General features: G+C 39.4%; 3 protein-coding genes across 5 annotated transcripts; 1 reads left to right on the forward strand and 2 right to left on the reverse strand.

Moving 5' to 3' along the window:
* The first annotated feature begins 87 nt into the window (after positions 1-87).
* ORC4 (origin recognition complex subunit 4) lies at positions 88-3,086 on the forward strand. 2 transcript variants are annotated; one of them, NM_126174.5, is made up of 16 exons: positions 88-240; positions 329-419; positions 508-564; positions 652-699; positions 784-834; positions 921-964; positions 1,038-1,101; positions 1,199-1,288; positions 1,435-1,526; positions 1,610-1,691; positions 1,808-1,893; positions 1,973-2,082; positions 2,154-2,246; positions 2,317-2,381; positions 2,448-2,591; positions 2,685-3,086. In NM_126174.5, the coding sequence occupies exons 1-16, from the start codon at positions 131-133 to the stop codon at positions 2,712-2,714; spliced, it is 1,257 nt and encodes a 418-aa protein (NP_178222.4). In that variant the 5' UTR covers positions 88-130; the 3' UTR covers positions 2,715-3,086. The 2 variants fall into 2 exon arrangements, with proteins under 2 accessions (NP_178222.4, NP_001189493.1); NM_001202564.1 differs by having other exon boundaries at positions 103-240; positions 1,955-2,082; positions 2,685-2,868.
* Positions 3,007-9,440, reverse strand: AT2G01130 (DEA(D/H)-box RNA helicase family protein). 2 transcript variants are annotated; one of them, NM_126175.4, is made up of 19 exons: positions 9,182-9,440; positions 8,874-9,034; positions 8,715-8,802; positions 8,396-8,620; positions 8,216-8,311; positions 7,888-8,076; positions 7,612-7,771; positions 7,396-7,526; positions 7,091-7,258; positions 6,744-7,016; positions 6,342-6,536; positions 5,789-5,992; positions 5,586-5,655; positions 5,358-5,506; positions 4,733-5,038; positions 4,584-4,643; positions 4,336-4,488; positions 4,124-4,234; positions 3,007-3,995 (listed from the first exon to the last, which is right to left on the reverse strand). In NM_126175.4, exons 1-19 carry the CDS (start codon positions 9,320-9,322, stop codon positions 3,534-3,536), a joined length of 3,342 nt encoding a protein of 1,113 aa, NP_178223.2. In that variant the 5' UTR covers positions 9,323-9,440; the 3' UTR covers positions 3,007-3,533. The 2 variants fall into 2 exon arrangements, with proteins under 2 accessions (NP_178223.2, NP_001325246.1); NM_001335034.1 differs by lacking the exon at positions 9,182-9,440 and having other exon boundaries at positions 3,176-3,995; positions 8,874-9,056.
* On the reverse strand, positions 9,414-11,550 carry PDE345 (Aldolase superfamily protein). Its single transcript, NM_126176.5, has 4 exons — positions 11,023-11,550; positions 10,641-10,910; positions 10,436-10,545; positions 9,414-10,332 (listed from the first exon to the last, which is right to left on the reverse strand). Exons 1-4 carry the CDS (start codon positions 11,176-11,178, stop codon positions 9,693-9,695), a joined length of 1,176 nt encoding a protein of 391 aa, NP_178224.1. The 5' UTR covers positions 11,179-11,550; the 3' UTR covers positions 9,414-9,692.
* Positions 11,551-14,180: the final 2,630 nt, after the last annotated feature.

Consider the following 14,180-nt stretch of genomic DNA (forward strand, 5'->3'; position numbering starts at 1 on the left):
GCCTTTTATTGCTTTATAAGGCCCATTACTACGGCCCATAGAGTAAGTTTATACTAGTAGTGATGATGGGTGTTCACTTCACAGTTCACACAGAGGGCTCGCTTGGCTTGTCAGTTTTCCCGCCAGTCCGATGGGCAAAGAGACTCCGGCGGAGAAATCCCTAAATCTGATTCGCGGGAGACTCTGTGATCCTAGTTATGTCTTCAGACCTCTTTCCGCTTCGTCAGATAGCAATTACAGGTCTGATTGCTTCACTCACTTGTCGCTTAATTTCTCGAAACGAATTTGCTTTTAACCTAATAGTACAAACAAATTTGTCAACACACAGTAAATTGAAGTTCATTGTATCAACCTCTATCACGGAGGGATGCAACAACTCGATGTTGCTTCTCGGCCCTCGCGGCTCTGGCAAAGCTGCTGTATGTCGAACCCTGCTTCCTTCTACTCTCTATCTCCGTCATTGGCGTYTGATTTCTTCTTTTATTTCAAAAAATGGGTTGATTTCAGGTCTTGGATCTCGKTSTAGGTGAKTTATTGGAGCAGTTTCCTGATTCAGTATCAGTAGTATGTCTGATTTCTTATACATTTGGAACTATCTCCTATATCTAATCTCATCGTTATGATCTTACTACCATCTCAATGTGATTGCAGATCAGATTGAATGGACTCTTGCATAGTGATGATAATTGTGCCTTTAAGGTCTAAGAGAGGGAGAGAGCCCACCATTCTCATTTCCTACACCTAATCTATTCATTCACTCACCGTCTTACATTGATTTTTCAGGAAATTGCCAAACAGTTGTGCATGGAACACCACCTACTATTCTCCAAAATGGTATGACATTGTTCTCTCCGAATGTTCTTTCTCTTTGCTGTGTAGCCAATGTCTCAGTTGACTTGCTTTCTCTCTTGCACTTCCAGGCATCATTCGATGACAATTCACAATTCATTATAGCCATGTTGCGGTCAGTATTTTTACCTTTACATAAATGAGCCTTTTTGATATTCAACGCAGACAAACTGATAGAGATATTTCAGGGCATGTGGACTAGCACATAAGACTATCATCTTTGTGCTTGATGAATTTGACATGTTTGCACAGGCAAGAATTCTGGTTTCTTTTAACCTTTGATGAACAAAGGAATTGGACATTGGTGTTTTCTATCCACTCACCCTATTATCTGCTTATATATATATAGGGAAAGCAGCGGTTGCTATACAGTKTGCTGGACGATGCTATGCAATCTGTAACCTCACAAGCTGTTGTCGTCGGTATTAGTTCTCGACTGGTATGAGCATCGCTATACAGATATATGTGCTTTGGGCTTTACAAACTGTTTCTTGTATGTATTTTTATGTTTGATGACAGCTGACTTTGGTTCTTGTTAATACTACTCTGGTTCAAAATCTTATAATATGCAATCTGTCACCACAGGACGCCGACCAACTTCTGGAGAAAAGAGTGAGATCTCGCTTTTCACACAGAAAATTTTTGTTTCTTCCTCCTTCCAGGGAAGAACTTGACGGGTAATGAGCAGCTTCTTTTCTGTAATAGCCAGTCAACTATTTTTCCAATCAACTTATTTAACTAATAGGAACTATGTTTCTAGTTTGTTTGTACACCTGCTGTCTCTACCAGCAGACTCAGGCTTCCCCAGTGGATATGTTTCTCGGTTCAATGATAAGATTAAGGTTCTAATATCCAATCCCAATTACTACTATGACATGCTTAGCTTTTAGATGATGTTGATTCTTGTTCTGAACAACTGATACTAACCAATTTCAAAAAAAAAAAACCTATTGTGCAGAATTTAACATCAGACACGAGATTTAAAGACATACTTAAGACATTGTTTAATGCTAATTCTACTGTGAACAGTTTCCTGAAGTTTATGTAAGTTCTTCGATTACAATCATGAGATGTTTCCTTAAGATATCATTTTCTCTGTGTTGAGTCTATCTCTTGATGTTAGATTCTGCGCTGTTTCTTTAATGAATTTGGAATCTGGCCTCCTCTCTCTTGAGAACTTCAAAGCAGCACTTTCAAGTATGCAAAGGCAACCAAAGTTGGAAGCCGTTAGAGGTATAATAAGCTGCGGTGTTGCATATACATTTTCCTTGGGAATATCTATTGACACTATCTTTGTTGAGCAGATTGTTCCGTACTGGAGCTTTATCTTCTGGTCTGTATGAGGAGGTTAGAAGTGAAGGAGCAAAGCTCATACAACTTCATCAGTGTGATGAAAGGTAATCTGTAAATTTGGTTTAAACCATGGCACCACTATGAAAATGACTTGAGATTCCATGTGTATTCCAGAGTATAAGGCGATACACGATTCTTTTCATACCTCAGACTACTACGCACAAAATGTCTGCCTAAGGGTATGTTTATAGCTCTCATGAGATGCCATGGTTTAAAGGTGGTGGTCTAAATGGTTGACATGACAGGCATTTGAGCACCTGAGAGAGCGACAAGTTATATGCTATGCAGAGAATAGAGGACAGTCTCAGACAGGAGAGTACCGTTTGCAGAAGCTTTTGATATCAGCCTCTGAGCTTCATCAGGGAATGAGATCTCATGCTTGTTGCCCCGTAAGTCTCTTTTTCATCCATACCCTCCTATTCTTCCCCTTATTTTTGTAAACAGATTTCAACTTTGTGACATTTTTCCCTCCGATGGAACAGGCCATCCTTCTCAAGTTATTGGACCATTGATCTCTGTGTTTTTGTCCCTTGGGAATAAGACAAGTCTCTCAAGGCCCTGTGATATGTATGTTTATTTCATGGTAAAAGCTACTTGGTTTACAAACTGTATCTTTAGTTTTTGCTTTGTGTTTACGCTATATATATATAAAGGGAGAGTGCATGTCAACACATACCCGTGATTACACAAACAACTTTCTCTACTACACACAAACCCATTTGAGTCTCAACATCAAACCCTTCAACTCATATAATTACACATCATGCTAACAGTTAAGACCCGCACAAATTGGAGATCTTAATTCACCATATCCAGATCGACTCTATCTCTCTCAGACTCTCACTTTTGTGCTTGCACCAACGAAGTGTGCTCCCCATCTCCACCCTTTCTGTGTCATATTATGAGCATTTATCTCCCTTCAGCTCCGTTTGATCACAAAGAGATGCTTGGAGTCTATCCTTTGTCTTCCCAGTTTTGCTCTGTCTCGCCCAGAAAAATTATGGACTCCATAAAAATGCCTTCTTTCTGATAAGATTTGCTTATAGAAAATGGTTTTTCATAGATAATAAGACCGATAATTACAAGACCTTGAGGAATTTGTTGATGGAGCTCCTCCCACTCCCCTAGATTACTCACTAAATACTCATAAAACTCTCCTAACTCTCTTAGACTTCTTATATAGATAAGACTCATGAGCACAACATAAGCTTAACCATAGTTACTTGCCATTACCCACACCAAACCATGGTTAATCTATAATACGTGCAATTCTAATAGAGCCTTTGAGCCTTGAAGCCCACTGACTGTATCACTTTCTGCATTGGTCTCAATCAGAGGTGATCTTTCTTGCCTTTCTTCAGCAGCTTTGACATATGATTCACCTGCTCATGACTTTCCTTAGCCCCTCCCTTCAGCCATTGTATAGCTTCAGCTGCCGCATCCTTCTCAGCACTCTTCTTGTTGCTGCAAGGCTGTCCCATGATCTGTGTCTCGTTAAACTCTACTGTTGTTTGGAACTTGTTGTTCTTCAACTGCTTAGTCTTATACATCGGTACTGTATAACCAGCCCTCGTGAGTATTGTTTGGAGCTGACTTTTGGAATTGTCACCCCCCGGCCCACTTTCGGTCCTTGAAAACAATGACGGTTTTGTTGACAACGCCGATATTTCCAAAGGCCTAAGTATTTGGTGACCAAACACAAATCTTCCATCACATCCATCCTCAGAGACCAACAACCGTATAGCTGATAAGAGTTCACGGTGTGCTTGCATATCCACTTTAGGATTAAGTAGCTGGAATGTTTTTAAAAAGTATCATAACTCAGATGTCCATTGCCTAACGAGATCTGATATCACAGTAGAAATACCTGACAGAATGAAAACAACAAAGGTGGGTACTTTTGAGATTTTAAGAAACTCACTTTGTTCTGTATTAGCTCGTCAAGCTCTTTCTTCAAGGTTTGGTATATCTCTGCAACATCAGGTTTCATGAAAAACTCCAAGTATCCTCCCAACATTTTCAGGTGGCCATCCTGCCAAAAAGCCCAAAAACAAAAGTTGACAATGAAATTGCTGTCAATCCTGATAACAAAAACAAGAGTACAAGCAAGTCCAACAGAGAAAAAAGGCTCACAGTGTCTCCTTTGGAGATGCTACCGCCAAAGAGGATAAGAGTAGAGTCAGAGCAGGCTGTCGAATCCCTCAAGAAAACGGAGTTCACTTTTATCTTCTCGTTGAAAACCAACCACGGATATGGTATTTTTGTCTCCCTTGCATTTTCAGAATTCTATGGGGAAAAAAAAAATGAATGTAACAAATTTCCAACCAAACTGTTATGTTAGGTATACCACCATCATTAATTTTAACTGGATGGATGCGTACTGAGTAAAGAAGAACTTGGCCATCCTCCATCGTCTTCAGGGAAAATGATCTCTCATTATGCTGCATGTGTCATATAGATGCTCAATAAAGCTAACTGCTGAATACAGAGAGGCCACTGCAGGGCAAATAAATTCAGGAGAAGTACTCACCACAACTGAGCAGATTCCTGGATACATGCCATAGCAAATAACTGCTCGGGTAAGATTTGCATCATTCCCCTCTGAATTGCAGATCGATGGGTTTCCATCTATAAGTCCAGTATCTTTGAGTAATGAGAAGAACTCTTTTCGAAGAGAATCAATAGCTCTCAGCGACTGTATTGACAGAAAGTTTTTCCAGCAGTAATCATATACAGCAGACTCTTCCTCAGCTTTTTTCCACCCCTCATATGCCCGAACAAGTGCAAGATGATCACTGTGATCACGTGAAAACTGGGACTTTGCGGCTTCTGCGAGCTGGGAAAGTTAAAAACGAAACATCATATTCTAAGGTCTTTCAGAAGACACGAGAATTCACAACACTTCATACCATCTGATTTCAAGACAAGATCTCTTTGGGAAAACTACGTCCATAATAAAAGTATTTTCAGAGAAGAAGATGGACGGTCAAGTCACCTTCACTAACAGAGAGACATGATGTGTTAAAGTTTAGTGGAAGAAGGGGCTTGCACGGGTATAACAAGAGACCAATAAATGGTATAACTATAAGTCTATAAAGTGCTAGATAAGACGTTGAACTGCATTTTATCTTATACATGGTGGGAGAAGGACTTACATCTTTCTTGTCCTGAGGTGTCAAGAAAGGATCTCTCACACTCAGGCCAGCCGCAACAGTCAATATGGGATCAAGGCAACCAAGAATAGCTCCTAGTATGAGCATTTTTCCAAGCTTTGGCTCCATGGGAAGCTTGGACAAATAACGACCTGCAAAGAATATCAACAACATGAGATAAATTTCAGTCCAGCTACCAAAACTGTCATGATTCAGCATATTTCCTCTAACCTAGAGTCGTGAGGTCTTCATTCTCATCCAATGCGCCAATTATCTTCAGAAATGCGATGGCCTTTTGAACCTGCGGGCAAAGGGGAAGAAACAAAATTACTGTATCATTGATTATTATAAGTTTGGTTCAAATCAAACACCTTCACTTGAGTAATGTTTAAAAACAGAAAACCTAACCAAAGAATCAAACAAATATGACGTACGGCTAGTAGTTCAGGAGATTGCAGCGCCCTTGACAAGAACTCGGATATGCTTCCGAGGTTTAAGCTTTTGATTTGCAGGCACAGTGAGTGTAAAGGCGTCCTTAAAATTTCAGGCAACTGATATTCTGCAAAAGCATCATATACGCACTTTGGGTAAAGATGGTAACACTGTCCAGGTCGAACACGACCGGCTCTTCCTCTTCTCTGCAATCACAAACAGAGCATGAGAATCAACAATAAATATCACTAAATGTAAGCCCACGGACCAGTCAGATAGTTAAGATTGTTGGCAGTGAATACTTATACTCATTTTTAGTAGTCCAGTGTATTTGAAATGCAACTACGCAAAAGACAAAGAAAGAAAATATAATAGCTAGTAGATTAACGTCTATGTAAACAGTACTACTAATCCCTGTCCTTGTTCCTGCGTTTCTTTTATTGAAAAAATTGACTAATGGTCATTCCTATTATGAATCTAGGGGGAAATGGCTCCGTAGTCTTATTAATAGTTTGATTCTCAAAAGCTAACAACTCTAACAAACTATAGCAATACCTGCTGAGCTGAAACCTTGGAAATCCAAGAAGGAAGCAAACAGGGGGTATTGTTTAATGCATCATAGGAGGTCTCTTTTGCCTTTCCACAGTCAATGACAAAAGCAACATCATTGATCGTGATGCTCGTTTCTGCGATATTAGTGGCTAGGACTATCTTTCTTACTCCACTTGCAGGTTCTTCAAATATTAACCTCTGCATTTACTCAAAATAAAGTCAACGGTTAATGATAAATATGGTATCTTTCAAATACAGGTTCTGGTTGCAAAGAACGGAGAGGGAAAAAGAGAAGAAATTGGTATCAGCTCTTCAACAGATGAACTCGGTTATATTCGACGGTCATTCTACAATGCAAACTACACTAGCATGTGTTGTCATCAGGAGAAAAACATTATAAATCACCTGCTCAAAAGTTTCCATAGAACCATGGCAGGCAAGCAACATAACCAAATCTGGGTTGCCAAAGATCGGATGAATCTGCAGTTTTTCTTTCAGAGAGCTGATATCATCCCACCCAGTCAAAAAAATTAAAATACCACCAGGACCCTCATTCTCACATATATTGCAAAGGAGAAATTCTATGAGGTTAAAACCAATGCAATCAGGATACCAACAAGATAAAGACTCTCGAGTCTCAGGGCTAAACTCCTTGAAGTCAGCTGCTCTCAGTGCGTCCTGTTTGCATAAGGGAAAAAGAAATGAGGACCTAACATGTAGAGTTAAGCTGCTGATATTCTTTTTCTAGATACCTCAACGACAAAGGTAATTTGGCTCTTCCGTTTTTTTGGGATCTGTTTGTTCATCTTCCACGTTCTTTCTTGACCATAATCATCAATTTGATTGTATGGAGTCAATCTGTACCGGGTCATCTCCAGAATATCCTCTAGGAAATGACTACGAACTGGATATGTAAATCCCTATAGTGAAGAAGACAATATTAGTAGTTTCACTGGGGTTAATCAGAGCATATAGATCCAAGGAATATTGAACTCAGCAAAAGATTAAATATCTTGAAATGTTCTAAAGAGGATAAACAAATATGTTTCTTACTTACTGGAATATAAATGACACCTGCCCCACCAAAGTATGACGAGAAAAGCTCCGCATCTAAAGTTGCACTCATCAAAATCAGCTTAAGCTCTGAGCGACGAGATAGCAGATCCTTAAGAATGATAAGAAGGAAATCTAAAATACAAAAGTAATATAGTAAGACACCTAAATCAAGTTAAGCTAAAAATGAGGAGCTGCTTGATAGCAAAAGTATACATACCTTCATTCATTCCACGCTCATGAATTTCATCCACGATAACATGAGTAACTCCTCTTAAATTTCTATCTACCAACAAGCGTCTCAACAAAATGCCTGTGGTGCAGAAGAGTAAGCGGGTATCTCTTCCTTTAACACCTTCCAATCGAACTTTATATCCAACCTTCACAAAAAAGTAAGAAAAAAGCAAGAGAGCTTAATCAGTAAAAAAGAGAGGAATTCAAAGTATAAGAAGGGTCCACGCTAACTAGATATAGGAGCATGCAGGGTGAAACTCACAGATTCACCCAACTGCTCTCCTCTCTCGTAAGCAACCCTCTCCGAAACAGACATAGCAGATATTCTCCTTGGTTGAGTACATATGATACTGGAAAAAGCTCCACGGTTTGCTTCAATCTCGGATTCTAAAATAAACTGCGGGATTTGTGTGGTCTTGCCGCAACCTGTTTCTCCAGAGATAACAATAACCTGCAATACGAAAATTTATGTGGGTAATCGGAACTAATACAAAACCAAGACGACCGTCAAGTTGATATTCGATTTTCTATTTGACACAGATGTCACACGACTGAGCTCAAGCATGCTTCCAGTTATCTTCTGTGCAGACCTGATTTTGTGAAATAGCTGTCAATACTGAATGCCTTTGCTTGAAAGCAGGGAGACTTGTACGAGAATCCAACATTCTTTGGCCTTCTACGGATGCCTAATCAATGGAACACATCAAAACTAAATGGACGATGAAAAAGCATAGATGAAGAATATATTAAGGACCTAATATAAACAGAACCTGCCAATATTGTTGTCGATCACGCAGCTGCAAACTCCTTTGCCAAAGAATTTTGGTGGCAGAGATGGGTAGTGGTTGCTCAGAAAACCATTCATCAGTACTGCTAATGCTACTAGTTCTTGAGACGGAATTGGCAGGGACTCTATCTATCCTATTAGAGCTTTTACTGAGGTATTCTGTGAGGTAAGCTTCAACTCTTTGAAGAAGGTCAGTATGCAAATTCACCTGTAAATATTTTTGTATATATCTGCTCTTTAAAGAAAAACAAGCCGTCTTGCGTTAAGTGTAAGAGAAGAGAGTGAGGAGCAGCGGATAATACCTCCCTCTGTGGCTTCTTGTCATCTAAATCAAACCTATAGTTGGGGAGTGGGATCTTACTGAAGACAACAACCTTAGCATATGCATGACTGCAAAAAAGAAACAGAAATGGTTGTACTAGTGAGAAAGAAGAAAGAAAGGAGCAGCATGATTGATGTACCTATACAATCCCAGGGTTGTAGCCAGAGCAGCAAGTTTATCAAAATCCCGTCTATCTTTTTTCTCCCTGGAAATAACTTCTTGCTTTAAAGAATCTTTCAAAAGCATTGAAAATCTCTTATTCCAATCATCCAAGTCGGCACAGTGAAAGGTACCCTCCTGCTGCAAATTGATATGGTTCCAGTAGAAAGATAAAGGGATTTTTATAAAATGCTACTCGAGAGCAAATCGAAAACTAGAATCGCCATTGTAAGAGCATCAATCAAAAAGCTCAGAGATGCATGAAAAAAAGATGAAGAAGAAGTTAACCGGTTGGCGATCCTCGGAAACGCGGTCATCATAAGCGGAGACATAGCGAACTGGAGAGAGAGGAACAGGATTGAAGCCGTAATCGGAACCAAGGCGCTGGTGAGGCGGAACGTACAGCGAAGGAGGAAGACGATTCGTCATCGGAGCCAAATTCAAAACTCTAAACTCTCTCTACTGTAAGTCAAAAGTAAACTATAAAGAGGGAGAGAGATCTCCGCTGCTTCTTCTAACACTGAACTTGCAACTATGCCAATTTTACCTAATCGCCCTCCAAAAATTTTGTAAACTTAAAAGAAGAATTACACAATTTGGTTTTGCAGTCAAACAGTAATCAGTCTTTCTGAGAGGAAATATAGATTTAAGAGGATGTTTTCACGTTGCTCACATACATATATGATATGATCGTGACTCGTGACTGTCTTTCTTTCTCAGAGACAAAACAAAAAAGGGAAAAAAAAACAAAAGACAACAATGGTCCTTAATCCTTATTACGATCTCTGAAATTAACAAATCAGTAGGTGTAACCCTTGACAAACATTCCTTTCTTGGCATCCTCGTTCTCTCCCTCGGCTGAGTATTTGCCGAGCTGGGCCAGTGAGTTGGCCTTTGCCCTCACCAACAGTGCCTTCTGCGAGGCCTCAATCTTCTCCGGCTTGCCTTGCCATGTTCTGAGCACGGAGTTCTGCAGGGCACGTGCGTATGAGAAGGACACATGCCATGGGTTTGGGCTCTGGTTCATGGCGTTCAGGTTCAGTGTGGCCTCTGCCTCTGATTGTCCTCCTGACAGAAACATGATCCCTGGGACAGCCGGAGGAACCCTCCTTTTCAGCATGGTGAGCGTGAAATCTGCAACGGTCTCGGGAGAGGCCTTGTTCTTGTGCTCAGCGCCTGGGGTGACCATGCTCGGCTTCAACAGAATGCCCTCAAACATGACGTTGTTCTGTGCCAAGTAGAAGAACACCTCTGACCACACTTTCTCTGCCACCTCCAGAGTCCTCTCTATTGGGTGGTCCCCGTCCAGAAGGATCTCTGGCTCCACAATGGGGACAAGACCATTATCCTGAGAGATGGCTGCATAGCGAGCCAGCCCCCACGCAGCTTCCTTCACAGCCAGTGCTGAAGGACCGCAGGGAACACTCACCACTGTCCTCCTAGACAAACACACACAAACATCAAAACTAGGAAGAGCATTTTCACATCAAACCAAAGAGTTAATACCATATGTAAGATAACATGGTGAAATATATGACATACCACTTGGCAAAACGAGCGCCTTGCTTGTAGTACTCAGCAGAGCGTGAGGCCAATCCATCCAAGCCTTGGCACCAAGACTCTTCGTTGGAACCGGCTAGGGGAGACAAGCCCTACGCGGTGGATTGCATTGTCAACACTTCACTCAACACACATAAAAACTCAACTACTTATGATGATGATGACAGAATAAATGGATAAAAAATACCTTGTCAACTTTGATGCCAGGGACGATGTTGGCATCGCGCAAGCAATCGACAAAGGTCTTACCGTCCTTGGTGGACTGGTAAAGAGTCTCCTCGAAGAGAATGGAACCAGAGATGTAATCGCCGAGGCCAGGAGTGGTAAGCAGAAGTTGCCTGTAGGCCTGACGGTTGTCCTCGGTGTTATCCAAGCCGATAGAAGCAAGCCTCTTCCCACAGGTTGCATTGGACTCATCGATCGCCAAGATACCTCTCCCAGGGGATGCAATGCTTTTCTATTACGCAATAATCAGAGAATCTCACTCTACGTTTGACTTTGAGAATTACGGAAACGAATCCAAACTAATAAAGCATCAAAGAGAGAGAGAGGATAAGGAGGATACTCACGGCGGTTTTAACAAGCTCGTCGGAGTAAGCACCGGCGCGGATCGCGAAGGAGACTCGAGGAGGAGGAGAAGAAGAAGCAGAGGTGTGAGCAAAGGAGCGTTGGCCGATCCATGGAGAAGAGAGGGTGTTAGGCTTAACGAAGCTAGCAGACGCCATAGGTAGTACAAGGAAGGTACAAAAGTGATGGTGATCAATCTCTCGGGGACTCCGCGGGACAGAGACAGAGAGAGATCTGGGATTTGGAGGAGAGTGTTAAAGCCAAAGGTTTTGTTTACTACTATTAGTAGTCGTCTACTTTGGCATCACCTACTCCCACCACCAAAAAGCCTCCTTCTCTTTACCATTTTATTCCCCAATTTACCGTAAATGACGCTTTTAACCTTGAGGGAGATACTGGTAATTTTTTCTAGTAGTTCATCAGTCTCTCAACAACAAGAATCTGAGAATAACCAAAACTCTACCGTTTCGTCTACCCAAACTATCCTTCTCCTACCATTGCCTCTTCGTCTAACTCAATCGTTTTTCTTAATTAATCAAATTACATGACCTATCACCTCTTCAAGGAGTGTGATGAAAGAGAATGGGCCGGATATTCCCTTTTTTATCTGTTGGGCCACAATAGTAAACAACTTATATAACAGGCAAACTCTTTTACGTAATTGATTTTTGGGCCCAATAGTAATAGGGCTTAGTTTCAGATAAACAATAAGAGCCCACGACAGCTTTGGTGTTCTTGGGTCTTTTTCTTTTTTTTTTTCCTTTTTATTAAGGCAACCATCCAATAAGTCCAAATATTGGTGTTACTCGTAACAGGCGAGGAAGGTGTAAACAAGAAGAGAGAAAATGCAAGTTCCGAGAAACGTTATATATATGCGACATGAGAAAGTGGCAACTTTTTCTTTCTTGTATCTTACACTACTTTTTTGTATTTTTAAAGTATCTTTGATTTGATAACAGTTTTCTAAAACTGTTGGCCACAATTTAAATGCATATTCATATGTATGTTCAAATTTACAGCAACTCAGTTTGACCCCACAAAAAAAGGGAAAAACAACAACAAAATTCAAGACTATATGACTAAATATGTTCAAGTGCTTCAATTATATATTAGGTACAAGAATATGAATATAATGCCAATCTTATCTTAATCAGAGTAGGAACTAGTAATTTTCATATTTTAAGACAAGTTTGAAAGTTGTTTTAATTAAACATGCGTAAAGTTCCATTCTCTGCTCTCAGATGAATGGCATATCGATCATAATTCACCTAGTACTTCTTCTAGAGTGTTCTACGCTGCCTCTACGTATTAGAATATAGTATATGTAAAAGGTGTTGGTGCAGATCTTTGATTAACACTTTGGTCAGTCACATATCTAATGATTTTTAAACGATAAACCCCAAAACGCGTCTTCATACAGTTCACATGCATATGTCACCCAGAAGAATTGACTCTCAGATCTTTCTAGGTGTTTGTGTTCACACTTCGCCACGCTCTCTCTGTTAGAAACGATTTAAATATACAAACAAAGCTAGTCAGTGTTTCCCATTCGAAAAAAGAGAAAAGACAAAAGAGAGTGTGTTATTTGTCTTGTAATGAAACCTATTGAGTATGGTTGACTGGTTGGTGCGTAGGGAGAAGCAGAAGGTGATAGGACCACGTTGTTGTTTATTTGGCAATTCTTTTACAAGCCCTTGGTCCTGTTTTCTCCATCTTCTCTACTTCATTTGTCATTTTCATTGTTTACTTATTAAATTTACATCCATGTTAACTATTTTCATTTAAACAACAACGTACGTGGACCTATCGACTGATCATCCCTTGGTCGACAAACAATGATGGATCGGAACTTGATTTGGTTTTCTTGAGTTATGTGAAAAAGCATCGCATTATCAATTTTAACAACTTTTCTATAGCTCTTAATTCTGTCTAGCTAATAGACCTATAGTTTCTAAAACAAATACTATAGTCTTGCAAGCCGCATGCTACCTAATGCAGTATATATTTGGATAATTTCAAATTGTCTTTATTATTTCCTCATATTTTTATTTAATTATTTAGATAATTTTTATTTATTGTTTTATGAATTTTCTAAAATTTTGGATTTATTATAATTAAGACTTTTGAACTTAAAATTGTATTCAGTTAATTGATTAATAAAATTAAGCTTTTACCTTTTCAGAGAAGAGTATTCTCTAATTCCTTGCTTTCGGTAGATCTTGAAAGATTTCAACGGTTATAAAAAGATGTAGGATTCGGTATTCGAAGAGAATCAACGAATTCCTTACGTTCTCTCGTTTCTGTTATTCTGAGGAATCAACAGATCCAAAAAATTCTAGTTTTCTGGTATTCCGAGGAATCAACGGATGTCTAGTTCTATCCATTAAAACTTCCGCTACTTCAGTTGGTATCAAAGCTAGAACTAGAGATTCGTTGATACACTTAACAAACAAACAAAAAAAACTTAAAATCAAAATTTGACACACACACCAAAATGAGTTACCTTTTACTCATTCATGTTCATACTATATAAAATATATTTTCGTCGAAACAATCACTCCTCCTAAAATATTTTAAATTTTTAATGCAAAAAATATTAGTTGTGTTTTGTTTATTTTATAATAAATGATTTAATCATATAAACAACGAGGATCGATAAGACACTCGCATGCTATTTTTACCAGGATTACATTAGAATGAGAGTCACAACCACATAATGAAGACGATCGTCTGCTAGCTATGTGACGAGAGATGGTAAGTGGTTTCAGATTTTATGATGTAAAGTGGAAGGAGTGGTCAAATAATTAGGTCAAAGAGAGTCGAGGTGGTTGTCACTGGTTGGCTATATCGATGACTAAACCACACACCTACACCTTCAATTTCTATTTTAATTATGTTTTCTGAATAACTTAATACTATCTTATATGATCGTTAGTAACAAATATTTTTTTAAAAAAAATTTATGTACATTCATAGGTAGCACGAAGTGAACAAATACTTGAATTTTCTTGCGTCAATATAGAACTAAGATCATACATACATGATACATAATGAATTTATGTTTATATTAGATATGCGTCACAAGGGAGACAAGAAGCGAAGCGAGGATCGTGCTAAAATCTTGGTCAAGTTCACAAATTATGAATTGCTTTATATATTA

The sequence above is a fragment of the Arabidopsis thaliana genome, chromosome 2, assembly GCF_000001735.4.
Source record: "Arabidopsis thaliana chromosome 2, partial sequence".
Taxonomy (NCBI): domain Eukaryota; kingdom Viridiplantae; phylum Streptophyta; class Magnoliopsida; order Brassicales; family Brassicaceae; genus Arabidopsis; species Arabidopsis thaliana.

What these genes read in the sequence shown, in the direction of transcription:
- AT2G01130 (NM_126175.4), bottom strand. Translation starts at nt 9,322, where the DNA reads ATGACGAATCGTCTTCCTCCTTCGCTGTACGTTCCGCCTCACCAGCGC. An exon ending in GCCAAGTTCTTCTTTACTCA is followed by an intron (nt 4,489 to 4,583) that starts GTACGCATCCAT and finishes TTTTCCCCATAG; the next exon opens with AATTCTGAAAATGCAAGGGA. An exon ending in ACGAGCTAATACAGAACAAA is followed by an intron (nt 3,996 to 4,123) that starts GTGAGTTTCTTA and finishes AAAACATTCCAG; the next exon opens with CTACTTAATCCTAAAGTGGA.
- PDE345 (NM_126176.5), bottom strand. Translation starts at nt 11,178, where the DNA reads ATGGCGTCTGCTAGCTTCGTTAAGCCTAACACCCTCTCTTCTCCATGG. An exon ending in ACGAGCTTGTTAAAACCGCC is followed by an intron (nt 10,911 to 11,022) that starts GTGAGTATCCTC and finishes ATTGCGTAATAG; the next exon opens with AAAAGCATTGCATCCCCTGG. An exon ending in GGCGCTCGTTTTGCCAAGTG is followed by an intron (nt 10,333 to 10,435) that starts GTATGTCATATA and finishes GTGTTTGTCTAG; the next exon opens with GAGGACAGTGGTGAGTGTTC.